The sequence below is a fragment of the Pneumocystis jirovecii genome (genome assembly GCF_001477535.1).
Source record: "Pneumocystis jirovecii RU7 chromosome Unknown supercont1.1, whole genome shotgun sequence".
Taxonomy (NCBI): domain Eukaryota; kingdom Fungi; phylum Ascomycota; class Pneumocystomycetes; order Pneumocystales; family Pneumocystaceae; genus Pneumocystis; species Pneumocystis jirovecii.
In genome coordinates this window covers 278,003-296,956 of record NW_017264775.1, presented here as the reverse complement: position 1 = coordinate 296,956, position 18,954 = coordinate 278,003, and the positions used below count along the sequence as shown (strand labels likewise).

Here is an 18,954-nt window from a genome sequence, read left to right as displayed (position 1 = left end):
ATCGAAACTTAATATATCTACTTTTTTTCTTTACATATTTCTTGTACCGTTTACCAAACAAAAAAATATATAAAACTTAAGAAATACACAAACTAAATATATAAACACTAAATGTCATGTTAATATATCAATATCATTTTTTACAGATATTTGATTTCAATTATATCTATAAAAATCTATTTACTAGCTTTTTATAAGAAACACAACAATAAATATGATTATCAAAAATACAACACAGATCACATATAAAATATGTACAATATTTTTTCTATTATTTTTATTCTAATAACATCGTCTTTTATTTGACGATTATAATCTAAGTGTTCAATGAATCTTTAATGATAAAACCCATACAACTGTGTAAGAACTTAAAAAACATGCAAAAATACTTTGATATAGGATTTAATGCTACTGATCCGGTTTTTCGTGGAATTTATTATTCTAAAGAGATTCATCCAAATGATTTTGATGAAGTACTTCGCCGAGCAAAAGAGATAGGTTGCCAGGAAATGATGATAACAGGAGGCTGTTTAAAAGATTCTCAAGAAGCTCTTAAATTGGCCTATCAATATCCTGGTTTAACTTGTACTGTAGGATGTCATCCAACACGAGTAACAGAATTTGAGCGGTATCCAGATGGACCAGACAAATATTTAAAAGAAATACACAAACTAGCACTCTCTGGAAAGAATTCAGGAAAAGTTGTATCTTTTGGAGAAATTGGACTTGATTATGATCGACTTGAATATGCATCTAAAGAGTTACAGACTACGTTGGCCTATTTAATCATTTATTTTTTTCTCATATATAATCTATAGATATTTTAAGAAACAATTATCCATTGCATCAGACATTAATCTTCCTCTTTTCTTACATAGTCGTGGAGCAGCTGAAGATTTCATAACAATTCTTACACCATTTTTATCTCAATTACCACAAAAAGGCTGTGTTCATAGTTTTACAGGTACACTAGAAGAAATGCATCAATATATTTCATTAGGCTTATCTATCAGTGTAAATGGCTGTAGTATGAAAACACAAGAAAATTTAAAAGTAGTAAAGGAAATCCCATTAGAATATTTAATGCTTGAAACAGGTAACCCATATCACTTTTTTATTAAAAAAAAAGTTAAAAAAAATCAGATGCACCATGGTGTAGCATTTCTTCTGCTCATGCTTCCTACTCATATATTAAAGATACGACTTGCATATTTCCCACTTGCAAAAAAGACAAATTTGTCTTTGGAAAAATGGTTAAAGGAAGAAATGAACCATGTACTATAATTCAAGTGGCATCTGTTGTGTCACAGCTAAAAGGCTTAAGCATAGAAAAAATTTCAGAAGCAGCATATATTAATTCAATGAGAATGTTTGGAAACAAATCCATCTAAAACATTTTAAATAGGCCTTTTCTTGAAAATAAATATAGTATTATACATTGTTCAAATAGATACAGCAAGCCATTCCAAAAATTGAATTAGTTCTTTTTTTATACCTGGCGAAGTTTCAATAGTGTATAAAAAAGAATATATTTCATCTGCTACATAGCGACGACCTATTAACTCATGACATATCTCCTCAAAAACAAAAGGCAATTCCGTATTACTTTCTACTTGAATATGAAAGAACAATCCACGTCTACAAACAATATAAACGTTCTATACAATTAAAAATTAACTCTCCATATAAAAAATAAAAAAATCATACAACACAGCCCCAAGTAAATGTATGTGCTAAACGATTCGTAAATTCTGGCGTCTGTCCATAAACCCATGACCAATGCTATTAAAAATCAAAACGCAATAGTCAAAAAAAATCAAAATAAAAAAACCTTCATTTCTAAAATACGATCCTGAACACTATCAATAGAACAAATATCTTCATATGAAACCCGATGAATAGGTATAGGTTTCCCTGAATTATATTTATCTTGAAATATCGAGCATAAATGACGACAAAAGTCTTCATGACTGAGTCCAAGATTTCCAACAGCACTAGATATACTTTGAACACCCTTTGCATCTATTGACAAATTTAAGTTCGTTAAAAGACTCTTTAAAGATGTAAGATCAGTATTAAGCAACATCGTTCCATGCTGATAGGCACGATCCTTCGATATTTTAAATGCAGACCCAGAAACTTTCAACATATCAGATCCAAAAACCAAATCATAACGTTTATTCATAGAAACAAATCTACCCGCCAAATGCAATGCATCTACTACCATCTGTAATGTCTTTTTCCGATCAAAAGATAAACGAGACGTCATCAAACAATAATTTGTATTACCAAGATCATGAAAAACAGCACCACCTCCCGATTGACGTCGCACTAAAGTAATTTTTCGTTCATTCATATATTTAAGATCTACCTCTATCCATGGGTTTTGATTACGCCCAATAATAATAGATCTATCATTACGATAAAGCAACAATAAAACAGTTGATACATGATTTCGAAATAAATAATCCTCAAAAGATAGGTTTACAAACGGTGAATGAGACTCCGAAATAAAAACAATAGGTGTTTTCCAAGAGTGAATAACCGATTTCATATATATAGAATTTATTGATCCACAATAAATCACTCAAAATTTAAATAAAAATACATCCAAAAATTATTAACCCATTTATCCGTTACGAAATCGTAGCGTTTCAAAACACCCAGTATTCATCCCATTTTCCAAGTTAAATTTAAATGCATCAATTGACTTAAAAATAAAAAAAAAACCAAGTTATTTTAACACACTCTAAAAATCTCTATCTTTATTATGACATTCAAAACAAATAAATCACATGTAATAAATCAATGAAATTTCGAAAACCTTTATCCTCATCCCTATATTAAACACAAAAAGATCGCTATTTTAAAGCATGAAAACAACATATATAGGTTTTCTAAACGACAGTCAGTCACCTCATTTAACACTACAAAACATAAAACATTTCATGAGTTACTATATTAGCCATATCCAATAACAGAAAATATAACACTACTTAAATTTCGTCTATTATTTTCAATAAATTATAACATCTGCATTAATAATGATCCAATTCCCAATTAACCAGCCACAAGATTATTTGTCAATTTTATCCACAAAAACATTCAAAAACAATACTAAACAATATTAAAATACTATATTTAGAAGAAGTAGCGTTAAGATAATAGACGATATTTTATAACATTATGCTTGAATACGACATGATGATTTTTATCCATTTAACCCTTAAGTTTATATAAAAGCGTAGTTATTATCATTTTTAACGCAAAAATAAAAAGAAAAATGAATCACATTCAGAATAACACTTAAAAACCCAACTTTGCATTTAATTCAATACTTTTTAACAATATCCAATAAACAACCAACTCTAATCCAAATATGATTTAACACATTTTATCATTAATTTAACAAGTTCAATAGCTAATTCGACAGTTGACTTTACAGTAATACTAAACCCAACAAAAATCCGTCCAAAACCAAATTAATATGCCTATATAATATTAACGAAGCCGATAATCATCGGCAGGCTCAAGATGACAGACTCCTTGGAGAATCTTCCGCAGCCGTGAAAGCTCCTCAACCGCTTCATCCATTAAAACTCGATCATTAGCATTCTCTACATTTACAGTAGCCTCTAACAACCAACTATCTGTCCGATCTACAGGCACTAAAGCGGGGACAGAAGAAGAAAAAACAGAATTTGATGAACATGTAGCTAACTCCGCTGCTACAGAACATGAAGATAGTGCTGAACTAACACTCAAAGACTTCATTTCATGTGTAGCTGTCTGAGCCGTCTGCATCATCTGCTGATGTAATGGCTGAGCAAGTGTTAACACACAATACCCATAAATATAACGAATTCCATGAAGAGCATATGCAAAACGAAAGCTGCTACATTAAGCACAGAATAATAAACAGAAACCTACGTATATCCAAGCTCTTCAAGCAGTGCAAAGATATTACCATGCATAACACGAGATTGCAGCCGCAACCGCGATGTTGCTGGACGCTTAACACCTGCTTCTGGTGCATCAATAAGCACTACCGTCCATTGACGTTCTATAAGCAAAGAACATGTGGCAATAGAGCCATTTTCAGATCCAATTGCTGATGCAATAGCTGTTGCTTCTGCTTTAGTAAGCTGTGTATAGAGACGCAAATACAAATCTGGCCGATCACTGGTTAATCCTGCGTCTAAAACATATTATTAAAGCCCAATAAACATAAAAAAAGAATGTCAAATATACACTAAAATAACAAGTGTATAAAACAAAACTATAAAATTGGACCAATATATACAAAAATACCATATATATGCGCCAAATAGATGTTAGATGCTCATTATAAATCATAAATACACACTAAATATGCTATATATATGCACTCTGCGCAATATACAAGCTTTATGTATCACATATACGCATTGTATGCATCTATATGTACTCTTATGCGTACTATATGCACCTGTATACGCCTATATGCACCTATATACGCCTGTATACGCTTATATACGCGCTATATACACGTATATATGCTTATATGCGTGCTATATGCGTATTATATGCACACTTATACACTTGTATAGATACTATATGCACACAATATGTATACTATATAGTGTATGCATAATATATGCATACTGTATATACTATACTCTCACTCTGGGCATCCCATCTAACACTCTCGGTACTGGGTTTGCGGGAAAACGCCGACACAAATTGCTTACCAGACGGTGGCACATAAACCATATACCATTCCATGAACGTAGACTGTTTCTGACCAGTCAGACGTGTAAGAACATGCATTACTTTCTCCTTTTTGTAGGCACTGATGCCTGCAAAAAGAGAAACTTCCTGCATTGCACATACTCAACCAGCAGACCCGTTCAGAAGTTAATCAGCACCCGTGTTTACATAGCATAAATACAAAACACCGTCTTTATACATAAATATATACAAAATAAGCACAATATGCACTCAACATTCACAAAATATACATTCGACACACTTTATAGACTCAGTTGACTCTTCCAGCATATACGTACACACTGTATATATAGTGTATACACTGTATATACACGTTGTGCACGTATATATATATTATATATGCACTATATGCACTATATACATATTGTATGCATATTGTACGTGTTATGTATGCATTATGTATGCATTATGTACGCGTACTATAACGTGCTATAGCATGCTCTATGCATGACATTATACATTATGCACAATGCATCTTTCCACCCCCTTTACATCTACAAATTCCCCGGTGTCTCTGAAAAAAACACAATCTAACAATATACTATACTTTTACTAAACTAAGCATGCAAATACATGTAAATACGTACAACGAGAACAAAGTATTTAACATAGCTAATTACAAAACCAGTTATGCATTCACACCATAACATCCACCTAGTTACACACCATTTCATTATTACCCAACACACCTAAGCTCCGTTTTTCAAAACTCCGATCAATCGGATACACACTTCCGTCGTGAAGTATAAAAAGCAAATCTCAATAATATCGGTGGCCTTTTGGAAACTAAAAATTTTCAGCACATGAATATATCGCATCCAAAAGCTAAGCTGTATATGCTTTGCACGTATTCTGTCTATATATCATATACTTTCCCTTCTTTTTCGTGCTTTGCGTTTTAAGCACTTTAAACGTATATTACTGTCCTTATTGTACCAGTAAATCATGATGACAAATCCTGATATAACAGGTCCTATAGCAGATCATGATACAAAATAATGCAGAAATGATACAAAGTAGTACCGAAATAAGTATTGGCTGTTTGTTATAGCATTGTTTTGTTATATATGTGTTTATACATCTTTATCTAACTATATATACTTTTTACTAGTTCTGAATACCATATATTATCGGGCTATATTGTATGGGATTGTATGCACCGGGCTGTATGCATATTATATACACAGTATATGCATATTATATGCGTGTTATATGCATATTATATGCACTTATATGCACTTATGCACTTATGCACTTTACATATACTGTAACATTATACGACAATTGCATTATTATACAGTGCACATATGTGTTCGCTTGAAAAATCCCACATTTTTTTCTGAAATATTTTTCATTGTATTTTTCGATTTTACTTAGCGTTCTAGCCGGAAAAAGCACATATTACCAAGCTAACCCCACCATAATATTTCAGGTGATTAGTCAGGCGATCTTCATGGAAGGATAGACATTCTATGTTGAAAATAGTATCGCGCATACATTAAAGCAATATAGACCGTTTTTAATCCAACACAGTCAGTGTCAGACGTTCTGCGTTTGTTGCCGGTAGACATTTTTGTCTGCAGACAAGCTTCCTAGGAAGAAAGCTGTGTATTTATACACAGCAGTGCGGAATAGTATAAACAGCTTTTTAAACGACTTTTTAGTAAGCATTTGAACGAGTATTAACAGTTAGTTGCAAAGGAAACTTAAAAACTCAAAGGATCTTGGGAATACATCAGTATATACATTTGGTTGCGGGGCGAGCAATGTACTGGTGTTTTTTTATAGTGGGGGTTATCTTTATGTTTATGAGCGTGAATGCAGTGCATTTACTGGTTTATGACTCTCTTAATCCAAAGGAAACATTATATCCGTTTCTTGTAATTCCTCCGGGGAAAAGTTGTTCTGATTACGGCGAATCTTTGTATCCATATAGTCGAGTAAATAAAAATGTCCAGGATATAGTTTATGGACGGTTAAAATGTTATTATAATACATACAACTCTAAATATTCATATTTCTATATCGCTCGCGATGAATTGAGTGATTATAAAGAAGGAGAAGATTATTATGTATATGAGTGTTGTGATGAGGGCAACTGTTGTGAAGAGGATGAAGAAAATTGTTGTGAATCAAAAGACACCTGCCCAGACACCGATTGCTGTACAGGAGAAAAATGCCCGTCAGAAGATGAAGATGTTGTCAAGTGTATGTTGTTTAGTATCACTGATGGGAAGCTTACAGAAGGTCTTTGTGGTCAGCAATATCCATCAATTTGTAATTTTAAAAGCATATTTGTAGCACCAGTCTTGATGTAAAATTAGGCACAAATTCCGGACATAGACGTACACACGATACCCATGTACCGAAAGATAAGTTTCCGATAACTATTAATACGGGATACGGCACTGTTACAGGCACACGTTCTGATATATCTTTCTTATTTCTTGGAATACCCTACGCAGAACCTCCAGTCGGAAAATTACGATTCGAATATCCATCTCCTATTAAAAAGCTTACTGAGAGTTGGGATGCAACACATTATCGGTCTTATTGCCCACAGGATAGTAATAGTGTCAAAAATCCGATCCTAAATGAAGATTGTCTCTATCTTAATGTTTATACTCCATTTATTCCGGAAGATGGCGATTCTTCTGATCTTCGTCTACCTGTTATGTAAGTAAACATAGACATATAATTAGTTTTGTTTGATCTTAATACTATTAGGGTCTGGATTCATGGAGGATCATTTTTGCGTGGTGATGTATCACAGCCTTATCATGATCCTAGTCATCTTGTTGCTTCTCAGAATGTTGTTGCCGTTACTTTTAATTATCGGCTTGGTATACTTGGTTTCTGGGGTGCTAGAAATCAAGCAATTAGAGATCAAATTACAGTACTTCAATGGGTTAAAGAAAATATAAGGGATTTTGGAGGAGATCCTGATAAAGTTACAATTGCTGTATGTTCTTTTTTTTCTTGGAAAATATTTATTGGAATAGGGTGAATCTGCTGGGGGGCATTCTGTTAGAACACTTTTAGTAGTTAGTCAAGCAAAAGAATTATTCCAGGGGGCTGTTTCAGCATCTGATCCAATCGGTTTAGATTTTGCAACTAAGTATGATGCAGAGAATTTTTTGACACGTAATGTAAGTTTACGCCATTTAATTATTTTTTTATAATTTTGTAGCTTGCAGATGCTTTTAGTTGTATTTCGTCTACCACTCAGAGTATATATGATCCTGCTGTTTTAGACTGTATGCGTAAAGTGGATGTTAGTACTCTTATCAACTACCAAGAAATTGGTGGTATTTTTACTTCTTTTCAAACTTCCAGTATTACAGCAGCTGAAACTTTTAAACCAGTTATAGATAACGAACTATTAAAGGACACATTTTTCGGTTTAGTAAATAAAGGTCATATAAATAATGTTCCTATAGTGTATGGATCTCTTAGGGATGAAGGTCATTTTTTCGTCCCTTATTACTTGGATACTCCTGCACCATCTGGAATGTTTAGTCTAGTTCTCTCTCTTATGACTTCTTTTCAGCAAGCGGCTCTTATTAAAGAAAGCGGATTATATGATCATTATAAGGATGTAGCTAAAGATGGTACTAGAAATGCAATTGCAGACGTTATAACTCGTAATTCCCCTTCTTAATTTTATAAATAAAACTGACATAGAATATATTCTCATTGGACATGCCCTACTATATTAGCTATTTCTAAAATGTCGAAACATACTAAAGTATATGGATATTATTATAATTATAGTCATTATTGGCTTCATGGTAAAAGTTCTTTCTGCTATGGTCGTGTATGCCATGCTGATGATATTGTCACTCTCCTTGGATCATCTGCTATTCCAGGGATCGAAAATACATATGACAATATTGAGACGCCTAGAACATCTAATGATTTGTTATTTCTCAATATGCTTCTTCAACATCTTGGGTCGTTTCTTCACACACATGATCCTAATCCGAACATTAATACTATTTGTTATAATAAGGATATTTTTGATAAAAAAAGTCCTAGTAGGCAAGCAGCAGACTGGCCGCCTTTTTCAATTGACAATAGTCTTGATCCAGTACCAAAGGCACCTAATGGTGTCGAGAATGGGAAAGTATATGGGCCTTTACTTATATTCGATTTGCCTGAAACACAATACATTCCTTATGGCTGCAATAAAACAATATGTGATTTTTGGTTTGGTCAAGGAATTCATGCTCAAATGTATACTACAAGTAAAAGTCAAATATTAGGATTTAAGAGAAAAATGTTACAATATCATAGATCTTTGAAATTTTAGTCATTTTATAAGCATAGGATTTATAAGCATAAATTCATAAATTTAGAATTATCATTCATGTATCTGTAATTTCATTAAAAATGCATTTACACTATATTATAATATAATTTATTCATCTTATGTCCAAAACTATTAGGTTATATTTATCTGTTTTTTTATATTATTAATGATCGTTCATATATAGCAAGTTATTGAAGATTTTAGACAAATAATGAGAATTCACAATTTTTTATGTTCTAATATAAATTCAGGACAAGACATGCCTCCTATAGGTATTTATTATATTATTTTATATATATTCTTGATTCTTGTCAATAGGCGGTTTTGCACCTATTCAATATAAAGTATACTAAATTGAATCTTTCTTCAAAACTCTATGTTTAATATCTTTTTATAGCGTAATTTGCCTATACGAGGACCAAGAAGTTCTATATTACTCATTAGTGTCGCGTTTATCTCTGTATATGGTTTTTATAAGTATATTCAGGTATTTATAATATAATACCAATGGACTGAGTTAATGATTTAGGGTGTTTATGAAAAAAGGTTAGTAAAGGCGCATATTTAGTAAACATCATAAGATAGAAATCAGGGAATTGAAACGTGAAAATGTTTGGTCTCGGATTCATTTGATACCATTACTTCAGGTAGAAGCAGACAGAGACTTGTACCGAAGAAAACAAGCTATGCGTCAAGTAGAAAACCAAATTATGGAAAATATACCAGGCTGGGACTCTGAACAACCTATTTATAACACAAAAACGTATTTTTCAATATTTTTATATATTTTTTTAACTTTTTTCATTTTCAGTGATATTACACCTACTTATTCATTTATATTCAAATAAATCTTTTGCTTATCAAGGGAAACTTAAAGACACTTGATAGAACTACAAGAACATTCCAGAGCTTAGGACTATTCCATTGAAACATTTACAATATTTCTAAGGTACCTTTGAATTTTCTATAGTATTTTTGGAAACACAGATAGATGTCAAAAAAAAATACATATATTTATGTTACTAAAAAATACATAAAAATGCATATTCAAAAAAGTTCTTCATAATAATAAAAAGAATTATTTCCATATTTTTTTGATTAAATAAACCATTTTACTTTCGATCTCACGAATAACACTGATCTCAAATTTAAGGATAAAAACATATATTAAAAAAATATGTCTAGGAAAAAAAAAATCTTCAAAAATATCCAAAAAGTGCTTTTTTTACATAAATTTTCAACTTTTTCTTTTCAAAATTCACATATTGGATCAAAACCTTTATATCTGACTGAGAACACAAAATTACATATTATAGCTCCTACAGAACATTTTAAATTCAAGAAAGTAATTGTTGAAGGCCCAAAAGGCACCTTGTCGTTATTATTTCCTCCATACATTAAAATTAATAATGACTCTTCAAGCAACAAAGTGGTAGTTTCAGTAGAAGAGCCAACAATTAAAAAACAACGCTCTATGTGGGGAACAGCGCGGTCACTTCTTTCAAATATGATTATAGGAGTAACAAAATATCATTTCGTAACACTTCGTTTGGTAGGCGTTGGATATAAGGCATCCATTGAAGATGGGGGGTTTTTGTCTCTAAAAATCGGGTTTTCTGTTCCAATTGTGCTAAAAATCAAAGAAGGAGTTTCAGCAACATGTCCACAGCCTACACAGATTATTTTGCATGGATGTGATAAAGCAGTTGTTACTCAATTTGCAGCAAGTATTAGAAAATGGAGAAAACCCGAACCGTATAAAGGTAAACATGCATTTTTTTCTCTTTAATACAACATTTATGCTTCAATAGGCAAGGGAATATTCATTAATGACGAAACAATTGTTTTAAAATCTGTAAAGACTAAATAAAAAAACAAATACAAAAAAAAAACTTTGTTACGTATTATATTGGAAAATAGTGTATAACATAGGTTAAAATATGTTTTTATTATTCTGGTCATTAAATACCAATTATATATCATTTTTCTCGAAATAAAAAATTTCAATGCTTGTGTAATTTTAGACATATTTTCTAAATCAACCAGCGGTGTATACAGAATCAATCCTAAGGGACATCTTGTTACAAAAAATAATTCCGTTTCTAACTTGCAGTTTTCTTTTTTATTCTAAGTTAAAATTTTTATGGCTTATAATCAACAAGTGTCGAATAATATACACCTTAACTAATTCTTATATACACCATCTAGTCTTTATGTGCCAGCATAAATACATAAATACAAAAATAGCATTGTATATATTTCAATCATTATTAACTTTGTATATTTAATTTAAAAATATTAGTATATATAAATAGTAGTTATTTTACAAAATAAAAGTTATTCTTGAAAAATACATTTCTACCAATATTTTGTTATAATTAAGTACAAAAAAAAAAAAATAAAATATTTAATTCATACTTAATACTTTTTAAAAATTTGAATATAAACATGTCAATATGGCATCACCCGATAAATATAATAAAGCAAATATAACAACCGTTTTTAGTTAATTAAAATACTTTTATTAAAAAGGTTATTTTATCAAATCATGGGATGAATAGAATCAGTGTATTTTTTTTACTAATTTGATTGATTTTTTTACGAACACCAATATTTTTTTCCGATATCCAACGTCATCAAATTTAAGATGGCAAGCAAGCCTCCAAGTAAAGTAGTTTTTGGTATTTAATTTATACTTTTAAATAAAGTAAACACTTCTAATGCATTTTTCTAGTTGGGAATATTCCTTATGATGTTTCTGAAGAACAACTAAAGGATATTTTTCGACAAATTGGCCCAATTAATCGATTTAGGTAGATTATTTTAAAAATTTGAAAATTTATATTTATTATTTGTAGATTAGTTTTTGATAAAGAAACAAATAAACCAAAAGGATATGGTTTTTGTGAATATCCAGGTTTTTATTTCATTTTTTGGTATTTTTTGAATATATATCTTATACAATATCAGATGTTGCAACAGCAAGTGCAGCAGTCCGGAATTTAAATAACCACGATATAAATGGCCGTCAGTTGAGGGTTGACTTTGCTGAATCAGATCCAGCACAAGATAACAACCGAAGACAACAGCAATCATCTGTACAACACGAAGAACCTTCATTGCAACAAAATAAGTCAGACATCTTGCCGCCTCTTCCACAGGGTACAATGCCGCAACCAGGTATATCAGTGATTGATGCGATTTCTCGTACATTGTCAACATTGCCTCCGTTACAGCTTCTAGACATTATTTCCCAATTAAAAGCACTTGTACATATTAATCCTGAGCAAGCACATGCTCTTCTTTTGCAGTCACCACAGTTGTCGTATGCTGTATTTCAAGCGATGCTTATGATGAATCTTGTTGAAGCAAGCGTGCTTCAAAGGGTGGTTGCATCAACGGGTCTTCCCCAACCATCACAACCATCACAAGCATCTAATACATCATATACTCAATCACAACAAAATATTTCAGAACAGCAAAAAGTAAGTGCTTTTTTGTTTATAAAGTGACTGACTTGTTATAAAAGGCAGCTATTTATGCTCAGGTTATGTCATTGACAGATGCACAAATTAATACATTACCAGCAGATACAAGAAATCAAATATTATTATTAAAACAACAAATAGCTATGGGCGTGGTTTAATTACCTGTATAAATAGTATTAACGTATAGAGCAGAACTTAGGATTATAAAATATCCCATTTATCTACATTTAACATATATTTTGCAAATTATTTAGAATGTTGTTAGATGCATAAGTATAAAATCCGTTATTTTGAAAGAATGATAAAAAAGATGATATGCTAAAAACTATATGTGGAAAAAATAATATTAAAACATATAATTTTACAAAAAACAAGTCACTTTGAAATTATACAAAAGTTTCTTGTCTCTAAAAGCTAATTACAGAATTGATGGTTCATAATCAAATGTTATTTTATTATTTTAAATATTATGAATATTAAATAAAAACAAACAATTAATTTTTATATAGTATTATCAATAAATTATTAGTTTAAAAACCAAATCACTATGTTATCTTTAATTTAAATAAAAAGTTATTCAATTTCCAGAATTTGCATTTCATTTAAAGATCTTTTGATATTTAATCCATTATAAAATAAAATAGTCCGAATTTTTTTTAAAAATTTCAAATTCAACATTATAATTCGAAAAAATAAATTTAATTAAATTATTTATTTAAACTGAGTAATAAATGTTATCTTATTAATTTAATATTTTTATTTTATTAAAGTAAAAATATTATATACTTCGAAATTACAATATGCAATATTCAATATAAATATATTAATCAAACAGGGCACCAATATAAAAAAATATTATATATTTTTTAAATGACTTTATTTCTTCTATCATTTACCCAATAAAATAAGTTTGTAAAATTGATTTAGCAAAATATAAAGATTTAAATATATAAACTATTTTATTTCAAAATGCAAAAAATAAACATTAATTTAAAATACTATTATTAAATAACTTTTTTCATAAAATATAAAATTCCTAGTTCAGGGGCAATAGATTTTGTCTTTAATTTTTTGTTGTAATTTACTGTAAAATAATATATTAAGCTCTTCATTTTGAAAACATAAACCAAACTAATATTATTAAAAAAAAGCATTTGTGAACAAATCATACATATACGATAATTCACAATTCTTTCTATAAATATTTTAAAATATGTATTTGACATTTTAATATATATTTATTTATTTTCACGATTTCTTAAAAATAAATTATTATTAAAATATAATTTCCACTCAAAACCTAATAATCAAAAATGCATACATTTTCAATTTCTAATAATACATCTGCACAACATGTGAATACTTATTAAATACATATAAACAAAATCTATACACTCTACATATTAAAAATATGTTTATATACAATACTGTTTATTTATATTCTTTTTAGACTAATTCATAATTTCTACATTTTTTCCAAAGAAAACCCCTAAAAATACAAAATAGACTACATTAAAATCTTTATTGACCATTTTTCAAATATTTTTTTTATTCATTTTATACAACTTTAAAAAATATATTTTTTAATTAACAAAATTCCAAAACTTTATAATAAATTACATTAAAAATAATATCTAACCTGTCTAAAAAACCAAAAACTATTCTAAAATCTACAATACTTTAAATGCCATAATCCTATAAATAATTTTTTAAATATCAAGATTTTACGATTACTTCAGAAGATCTCATAAAAAAATAAGCAAAAACTAAAATACTAAAATGGGTCTTAAACTTGACTTTTCAGAAAAACAAAAATCAGAAATGGATTCAGACGATAAAAATATATCATCTATACATTTTTCACATTCATCTGGGTCTTCTCAGGCCCCATCTGCCCGAGAATTAGAAATAAAAATAGGAACTATCAAACGTCTTATTCGTGATCTTTCTGTCTACAAAGAAGAACTTAAAACTGAAGAAGATCGCTATTTAAAATGGAAAGAAGATGGTGAAGATGAATATGTTTTGCGAAAACAAGTAGGTTTTTAAAGACTTAAACATTTTACAACAAATGCAAAAATAATAAAAGTAACTAATAAATTTATACAGAAACAAGTAATTAATGAGTGTTGGAGGATGATTCCAGATACAGAACGCAGGCTTGCCTATGCACTGGAAAAATTACGCCAAGATCAAGTATAAACAATGATACACAATATGTAAATTAACGTATTTCTTTGCAGATGGAAGGGAAGATTACAGAAGAAGATATTTTTTGTGTAGAAACGATGGTAAAAGAAGCAGGGATTGTTATCGAACATAGCAGATGAGATACCGTCCCACTGCTATATTATACTCAATTGTTGTCTAATCTTGTTAAACCAAGACCTCCACTTCAAACTCTTAGTTTAGAAATGAGAACCTAGGCGATAGCCTTAAAAGACTGTATCTAACATATGTTTATCTCATATAACTATGCTTTTGTTACCTGGATAATTTTCGACAAGACTCATTTTTCTATCCATCTCTATTACATCCATAGATATTCAGATTAACTACAGGATGTCCATCATTGGATTTTATAAGCAACGTATTTATATTGACAAAACATGTATTTTTCGTAAATAAACATTTATATTTAACTGCAAATAAATACTAGCCAAATTTATTAGCTAATAATGATTAAAAACGTAAATACAAATATCAACAAAACATAAAGACTATTGTTTAAAAAAGATAAAAAGAGCCTTTATTATTTCTCAGCCAATTAAATATATCTTAATTTTTTTACTTCAGACTACATAGTCGGGCACAGCAAATCTAACGTCAAAAAAATAGACATGAGTACTAAATAACTTAATACCATTAATAAATCGATGAATTCTTGCAGTCATTCTACTAATGACTCAGATTCAATTCCAGTAAATGAAGAATCGGGTTTAGATGAGTCAGCATCTCCAGAATGTTTTGAATTTGGGGAATTTCATGAAAATCTTTCAAAAATTTCACCAGAAATATGTCAAAATTTCAAAAAAGTAAAAAACTCTTAAAAATATATTTCATTAATTTAAAACACATGAATAAATAGCCCGATATTGATTATGATGATTGGTCTTCTATTATGTCTAAAGTACCTGAAATTGTGGATGCTATATTAGGAGTCGAGCCATCATTATCAGATTCTTCTTCAGAGAAAGATGTGTCTTTAGAAAAAGACCAATCTACTTCATATGAGGGCCCAGTATTTTTTTCAAAATCAGGGTAGCCGTTTCTTTGAGAGTTTAATTTAGACTAATTATATAGTTCTACGTTATGGGAAAGATATTCTGCATCCCAGGACCTCCGCCCTTTATCTTGGGAAACGTCATATACTCGCCAAATGTTTTTTATGTCTCTTGAAATTCCTATGAATCTTGATAAAGTTTCGAATAGTCTTATTTATACTTACAGTTAACATTTTCTAGACTATTTCTTCTAGTAAAAAAGGAAAAAAAGAACCTATCTTATCAATAAAAACAACGCCAAATTTATTGAATGATACAACATTAAAAAACAATTCTGCAACAGAAAATGATCCAACACATTTCGATCTTGACACACAAATGATCCGAATTCTTTATTTAAAAACAGATGGTACATCTATATATCCACTTGAATTTTCTAATTTTTACAAAGAAGCCTTATCTAATCTTTCTTTACCTTTATTAAAATCACATTTACTCGAGTTAGAAATCATCCAAGAAAAATCCGAAAAATATCTAGCATATTGGACTACACAAAAAGAAGCTATAAAAAATGATAAACATATGTTTGAGGAGGTTATTGAGAGTCTAGTACAACATACAAAACGGCAACGTATTGAACATATAAAAAAAATATATACTGAAAAAAAAAAATAATGAAAATAATACATTCTTAGAAGTAGACGAAGTACATAATAATAATAATATATTTTCATTTCTTTATATTTTATTTTGTTTTTTATTTTCATTTATCAACTTTTCAAATATCAACGACTTCATATTAATAAAATATTTATGAGTGTATTATTAGAGACAACTGTAGGTGATATTGTGATTGATCTTTATACAGAATACGCGCCAAATACTTCAAAAAACTTCTTAAAACTATGCAAAGTAAAAATTACTCATTTTTCCAGTTTTTTTCTAATTTTCAAGGTTAAATATTATAAGTAAAATGATGATTTTTAATATTCATAATTAATATCACATAAGCTTTTCTCCTGTATACAATCTTCAAAAAGACTTTTCTTTTCAAACAGGAGATCCTTTAGGTCCAGATGGGGATGGTGGTACAAGCATTTGGGGGCTTTTAGGAGGACCACGTTTTTTCCCTGCAGAAATCCATCCAAAACTTAAACATAAAGAGCGTGGAACCGTCAGTATGGTTACAGCAGGTAAAGAAAATGGAAATATTAATGCAGGTTTCAGTGGCTCTCAATTTTTTATTACACTTGGTGATAATCTTGATTACTTAAATGGAAAATATACAATTTTTGGAAAAGTAGCAGAAGGTTTTGATACTCTTGAGACAATAAACAATGCGTATTGTGATAGCAACATGCAGTTATACACAATTTTTTATTCATATATATATATTAAGTGATGATAGACCATTTAAAGATATTAGAATTAAACATACAATTATTCTAGATGATCCATTTCCAGATCCAGAAGGACTAGTTGAACCAGAGAAATCACCTCTTCCTTCAAAAGAACAACTTGCTACTGTTAGAATTGGAAATGATGAAAAATTTGATGAAGATATGGATGAAGCTGAAGCAGAAAAACTACGGAGAGAGCGAGAAGCAAAAGCTCAAGCACTGACATTGGAAATGATAGGCGATCTTCCTTTTGCGGAAGTAAAACCTCCAGACCATGTTCTTTTTGTTTGCAAATTAAATTCAGCAACTCGAGATGAAGATTTAGAGGTATTTATTTTATTTATAATTCAAAATTTGCATTTCTAAAATATAGCTAATCTTCTCTCGTTTCGGAAAGATAATCAGCTGTGAAATTATCAGAGATAGACGTACAGGTGATTCTTTACAATATGCTTTTATCGAATTTGAAAAAAAAGAGGATTGCGAACAAGCATATTTTAAAATGCAAGATGTATTGATTGACGATAAACGAATTAAAGTAGATTTTTCGCAATCTGTCTCAAAACTTTCAGATTCTTGGAGGATGGAAACAAACTGGAAACGTAAAAATGCAGTACAGAAATCATTTGCAGGTTCTACATACTTAGAAAAGGGAAAAGCATATCAAGAGTATAGAAATGATGATTATAGTATGGTTTTTAATGATTATGATTTAAAGAAAAAATATTACAAAACAAAAGATCATTACAATAAAAGTAAACATGACAGAGAACACTCGTCCCATAGGGACTTTAAAAGAAATTCTGATAGAAATTATACTCATCGTCATTATCGGCATCAAAGTCGAAGCCGAAGTAGAAATCGAAGTAGGAATCGAAGTAGAAATCGAAGTTTAACTCGGAATTCAAGAAGACATAGAAACTAGTATTTATGATTTCTACAGATAATATATTTTACAATAGTGATTATTTCTATATTTTTTACTTTATCATCTCATGTCATATAAATTAGGGTTTTTTTAATAACCCTATCGTGACTGTAAAAAAGTCAATTTCAATCGATCAGCTTTTAAAACCTTTAAAGATATTTATTATGTCAGATTCAGTTACAATCCGTACACGCAAGTTTCTAACAAATAGACTTCTCTGCAGAAAGCAGATGGTAAGATTAGCTTTTTTTCTGTTTAAAAATAACCAAATATATATTTTAGATAGTAGATATATTACATCCAAGTCGGCCTAATTTGAGTAGAAATGATCTGAGAGAACGCCTAGCTATTATGTATAAAGTACACAAAGATACTGTGCAAGTTTTTGGGCTACGAACGCAATTTGGCGGAGGTAAATCTACAGGATTTGCTTTGATCTATGACAGCGTCGAAATGATGCGTAAATTTGAGCCAAAATACCGGCTGATCCGCATTGGACTTGAAGAAAAAACAGAAAGATCATCACGTCAACAGCGTAAGCAACGGAAGAATCGCAGCAAGAAATTCAGAGGGTTTTTTCCTTTTTTTTTCTTTTTTTACACTAAGAAAAAACAGAACAGCAAAAAAAGCAGCAATAACTGCTACTACCAAAAAATAAGCACAAGAAAGCGCGTGTACATACACATATTGCCTTTAATGAACTTTCTTTTCATTTTTATATTTCTATTCATAAATATGTTCTCATTGTCCTAATAAGTTGCCGTAGTAACTTGTCACCCTGGTAACCCCGAGGACAGCTACGTGCAAGTCCTCAAACCTCATAAAAAACTTT

The 18,954-nt window shown here is 30.0% G+C and overlaps 11 protein-coding genes across 11 annotated transcripts; 9 read left to right on the top strand and 2 right to left on the bottom strand.

Moving 5' to 3' along the window:
* Positions 1-335: 335 nt before the first annotated feature.
* On the top strand, positions 336-1,423 carry T551_00160 (3'-5'-exodeoxyribonuclease). The gene is made up of 3 exons (XM_018372427.1): positions 336-772; positions 819-1,096; positions 1,144-1,423. Exons 1-3 carry the CDS (start codon positions 339-341, stop codon positions 1,389-1,391), a joined length of 960 nt encoding a protein of 319 aa, XP_018231367.1. The 5' UTR covers positions 336-338; the 3' UTR covers positions 1,392-1,423.
* Positions 1,424-1,442: 19 nt separating this feature from the next.
* On the bottom strand, positions 1,443-2,554 carry T551_00159 (uncharacterized protein; the record flags this gene model as incomplete). Its single annotated transcript, XM_018372426.1, has 3 exons — positions 1,443-1,658; positions 1,708-1,782; positions 1,832-2,554. 3 exons carry the CDS (start codon positions 2,552-2,554, stop codon positions 1,443-1,445), a joined length of 1,014 nt encoding a protein of 337 aa, XP_018231366.1.
* A 947-nt stretch (positions 2,555-3,501) lies between these two features.
* On the bottom strand, positions 3,502-4,863 carry T551_00158 (uncharacterized protein; the record flags this gene model as incomplete). Its single annotated transcript, XM_018372425.1, has 3 exons — positions 3,502-3,892; positions 3,931-4,198; positions 4,659-4,863. 3 exons carry the CDS (start codon positions 4,861-4,863, stop codon positions 3,502-3,504), a joined length of 864 nt encoding a protein of 287 aa, XP_018231365.1.
* A 1,673-nt stretch (positions 4,864-6,536) lies between these two features.
* Positions 6,537-9,082, top strand: T551_00157 (uncharacterized protein; the record flags this gene model as incomplete). The annotated part of the gene is made up of 6 exons (XM_018372424.1): positions 6,537-7,047; positions 7,095-7,446; positions 7,498-7,732; positions 7,773-7,919; positions 7,961-8,414; positions 8,490-9,082. 6 exons carry the CDS (start codon positions 6,537-6,539, stop codon positions 9,080-9,082), a joined length of 2,292 nt encoding a protein of 763 aa, XP_018231364.1.
* A 211-nt stretch (positions 9,083-9,293) lies between these two features.
* On the top strand, positions 9,294-9,930 carry T551_00156 (uncharacterized protein; the record flags this gene model as incomplete). Its single annotated transcript, XM_018372423.1, has 6 exons — positions 9,294-9,354; positions 9,401-9,426; positions 9,480-9,569; positions 9,612-9,628; positions 9,675-9,845; positions 9,894-9,930. The coding sequence occupies 6 exons, from the start codon at positions 9,294-9,296 to the stop codon at positions 9,928-9,930; spliced, it is 402 nt and encodes a 133-aa protein (XP_018231363.1).
* Positions 9,931-10,259: 329 nt separating this feature from the next.
* Positions 10,260-10,952, top strand: T551_00155 (mitochondrial 54S ribosomal protein YmL16; the record flags this gene model as incomplete). The annotated part of the gene is made up of 2 exons (XM_018372422.1): positions 10,260-10,845; positions 10,894-10,952. 2 exons carry the CDS (start codon positions 10,260-10,262, stop codon positions 10,950-10,952), a joined length of 645 nt encoding a protein of 214 aa, XP_018231362.1.
* Positions 10,953-11,729: 777 nt separating this feature from the next.
* T551_00154 (uncharacterized protein) lies at positions 11,730-12,728 on the top strand (the record flags this gene model as incomplete). The annotated part of the gene is made up of 5 exons (XM_018372421.1): positions 11,730-11,763; positions 11,817-11,895; positions 11,941-11,999; positions 12,053-12,567; positions 12,612-12,728. The coding sequence occupies 5 exons, from the start codon at positions 11,730-11,732 to the stop codon at positions 12,726-12,728; spliced, it is 804 nt and encodes a 267-aa protein (XP_018231361.1).
* Positions 12,729-14,349: 1,621 nt separating this feature from the next.
* T551_00153 (uncharacterized protein) lies at positions 14,350-14,900 on the top strand (the record flags this gene model as incomplete). The annotated part of the gene is made up of 3 exons (XM_018372420.1): positions 14,350-14,607; positions 14,680-14,766; positions 14,814-14,900. The coding sequence occupies 3 exons, from the start codon at positions 14,350-14,352 to the stop codon at positions 14,898-14,900; spliced, it is 432 nt and encodes a 143-aa protein (XP_018231360.1).
* A 546-nt stretch (positions 14,901-15,446) lies between these two features.
* On the top strand, positions 15,447-16,469 carry T551_00152 (uncharacterized protein; the record flags this gene model as incomplete). The annotated part of the gene is made up of 4 exons (XM_018372419.1): positions 15,447-15,605; positions 15,659-15,831; positions 15,874-15,991; positions 16,035-16,469. The coding sequence occupies 4 exons, from the start codon at positions 15,447-15,449 to the stop codon at positions 16,467-16,469; spliced, it is 885 nt and encodes a 294-aa protein (XP_018231359.1).
* Positions 16,470-16,607: 138 nt separating this feature from the next.
* T551_00151 (uncharacterized protein) lies at positions 16,608-18,119 on the top strand (the record flags this gene model as incomplete). The annotated part of the gene is made up of 5 exons (XM_018372418.1): positions 16,608-16,706; positions 16,749-16,762; positions 16,806-17,156; positions 17,203-17,521; positions 17,568-18,119. 5 exons carry the CDS (start codon positions 16,608-16,610, stop codon positions 18,117-18,119), a joined length of 1,335 nt encoding a protein of 444 aa, XP_018231358.1.
* A 167-nt stretch (positions 18,120-18,286) lies between these two features.
* T551_00150 (uncharacterized protein) lies at positions 18,287-18,780 on the top strand (the record flags this gene model as incomplete). The annotated part of the gene is made up of 3 exons (XM_018372417.1): positions 18,287-18,355; positions 18,405-18,694; positions 18,738-18,780. The coding sequence occupies 3 exons, from the start codon at positions 18,287-18,289 to the stop codon at positions 18,778-18,780; spliced, it is 402 nt and encodes a 133-aa protein (XP_018231357.1).
* Between the last annotated feature and the right edge of the window lie 174 nt (positions 18,781-18,954).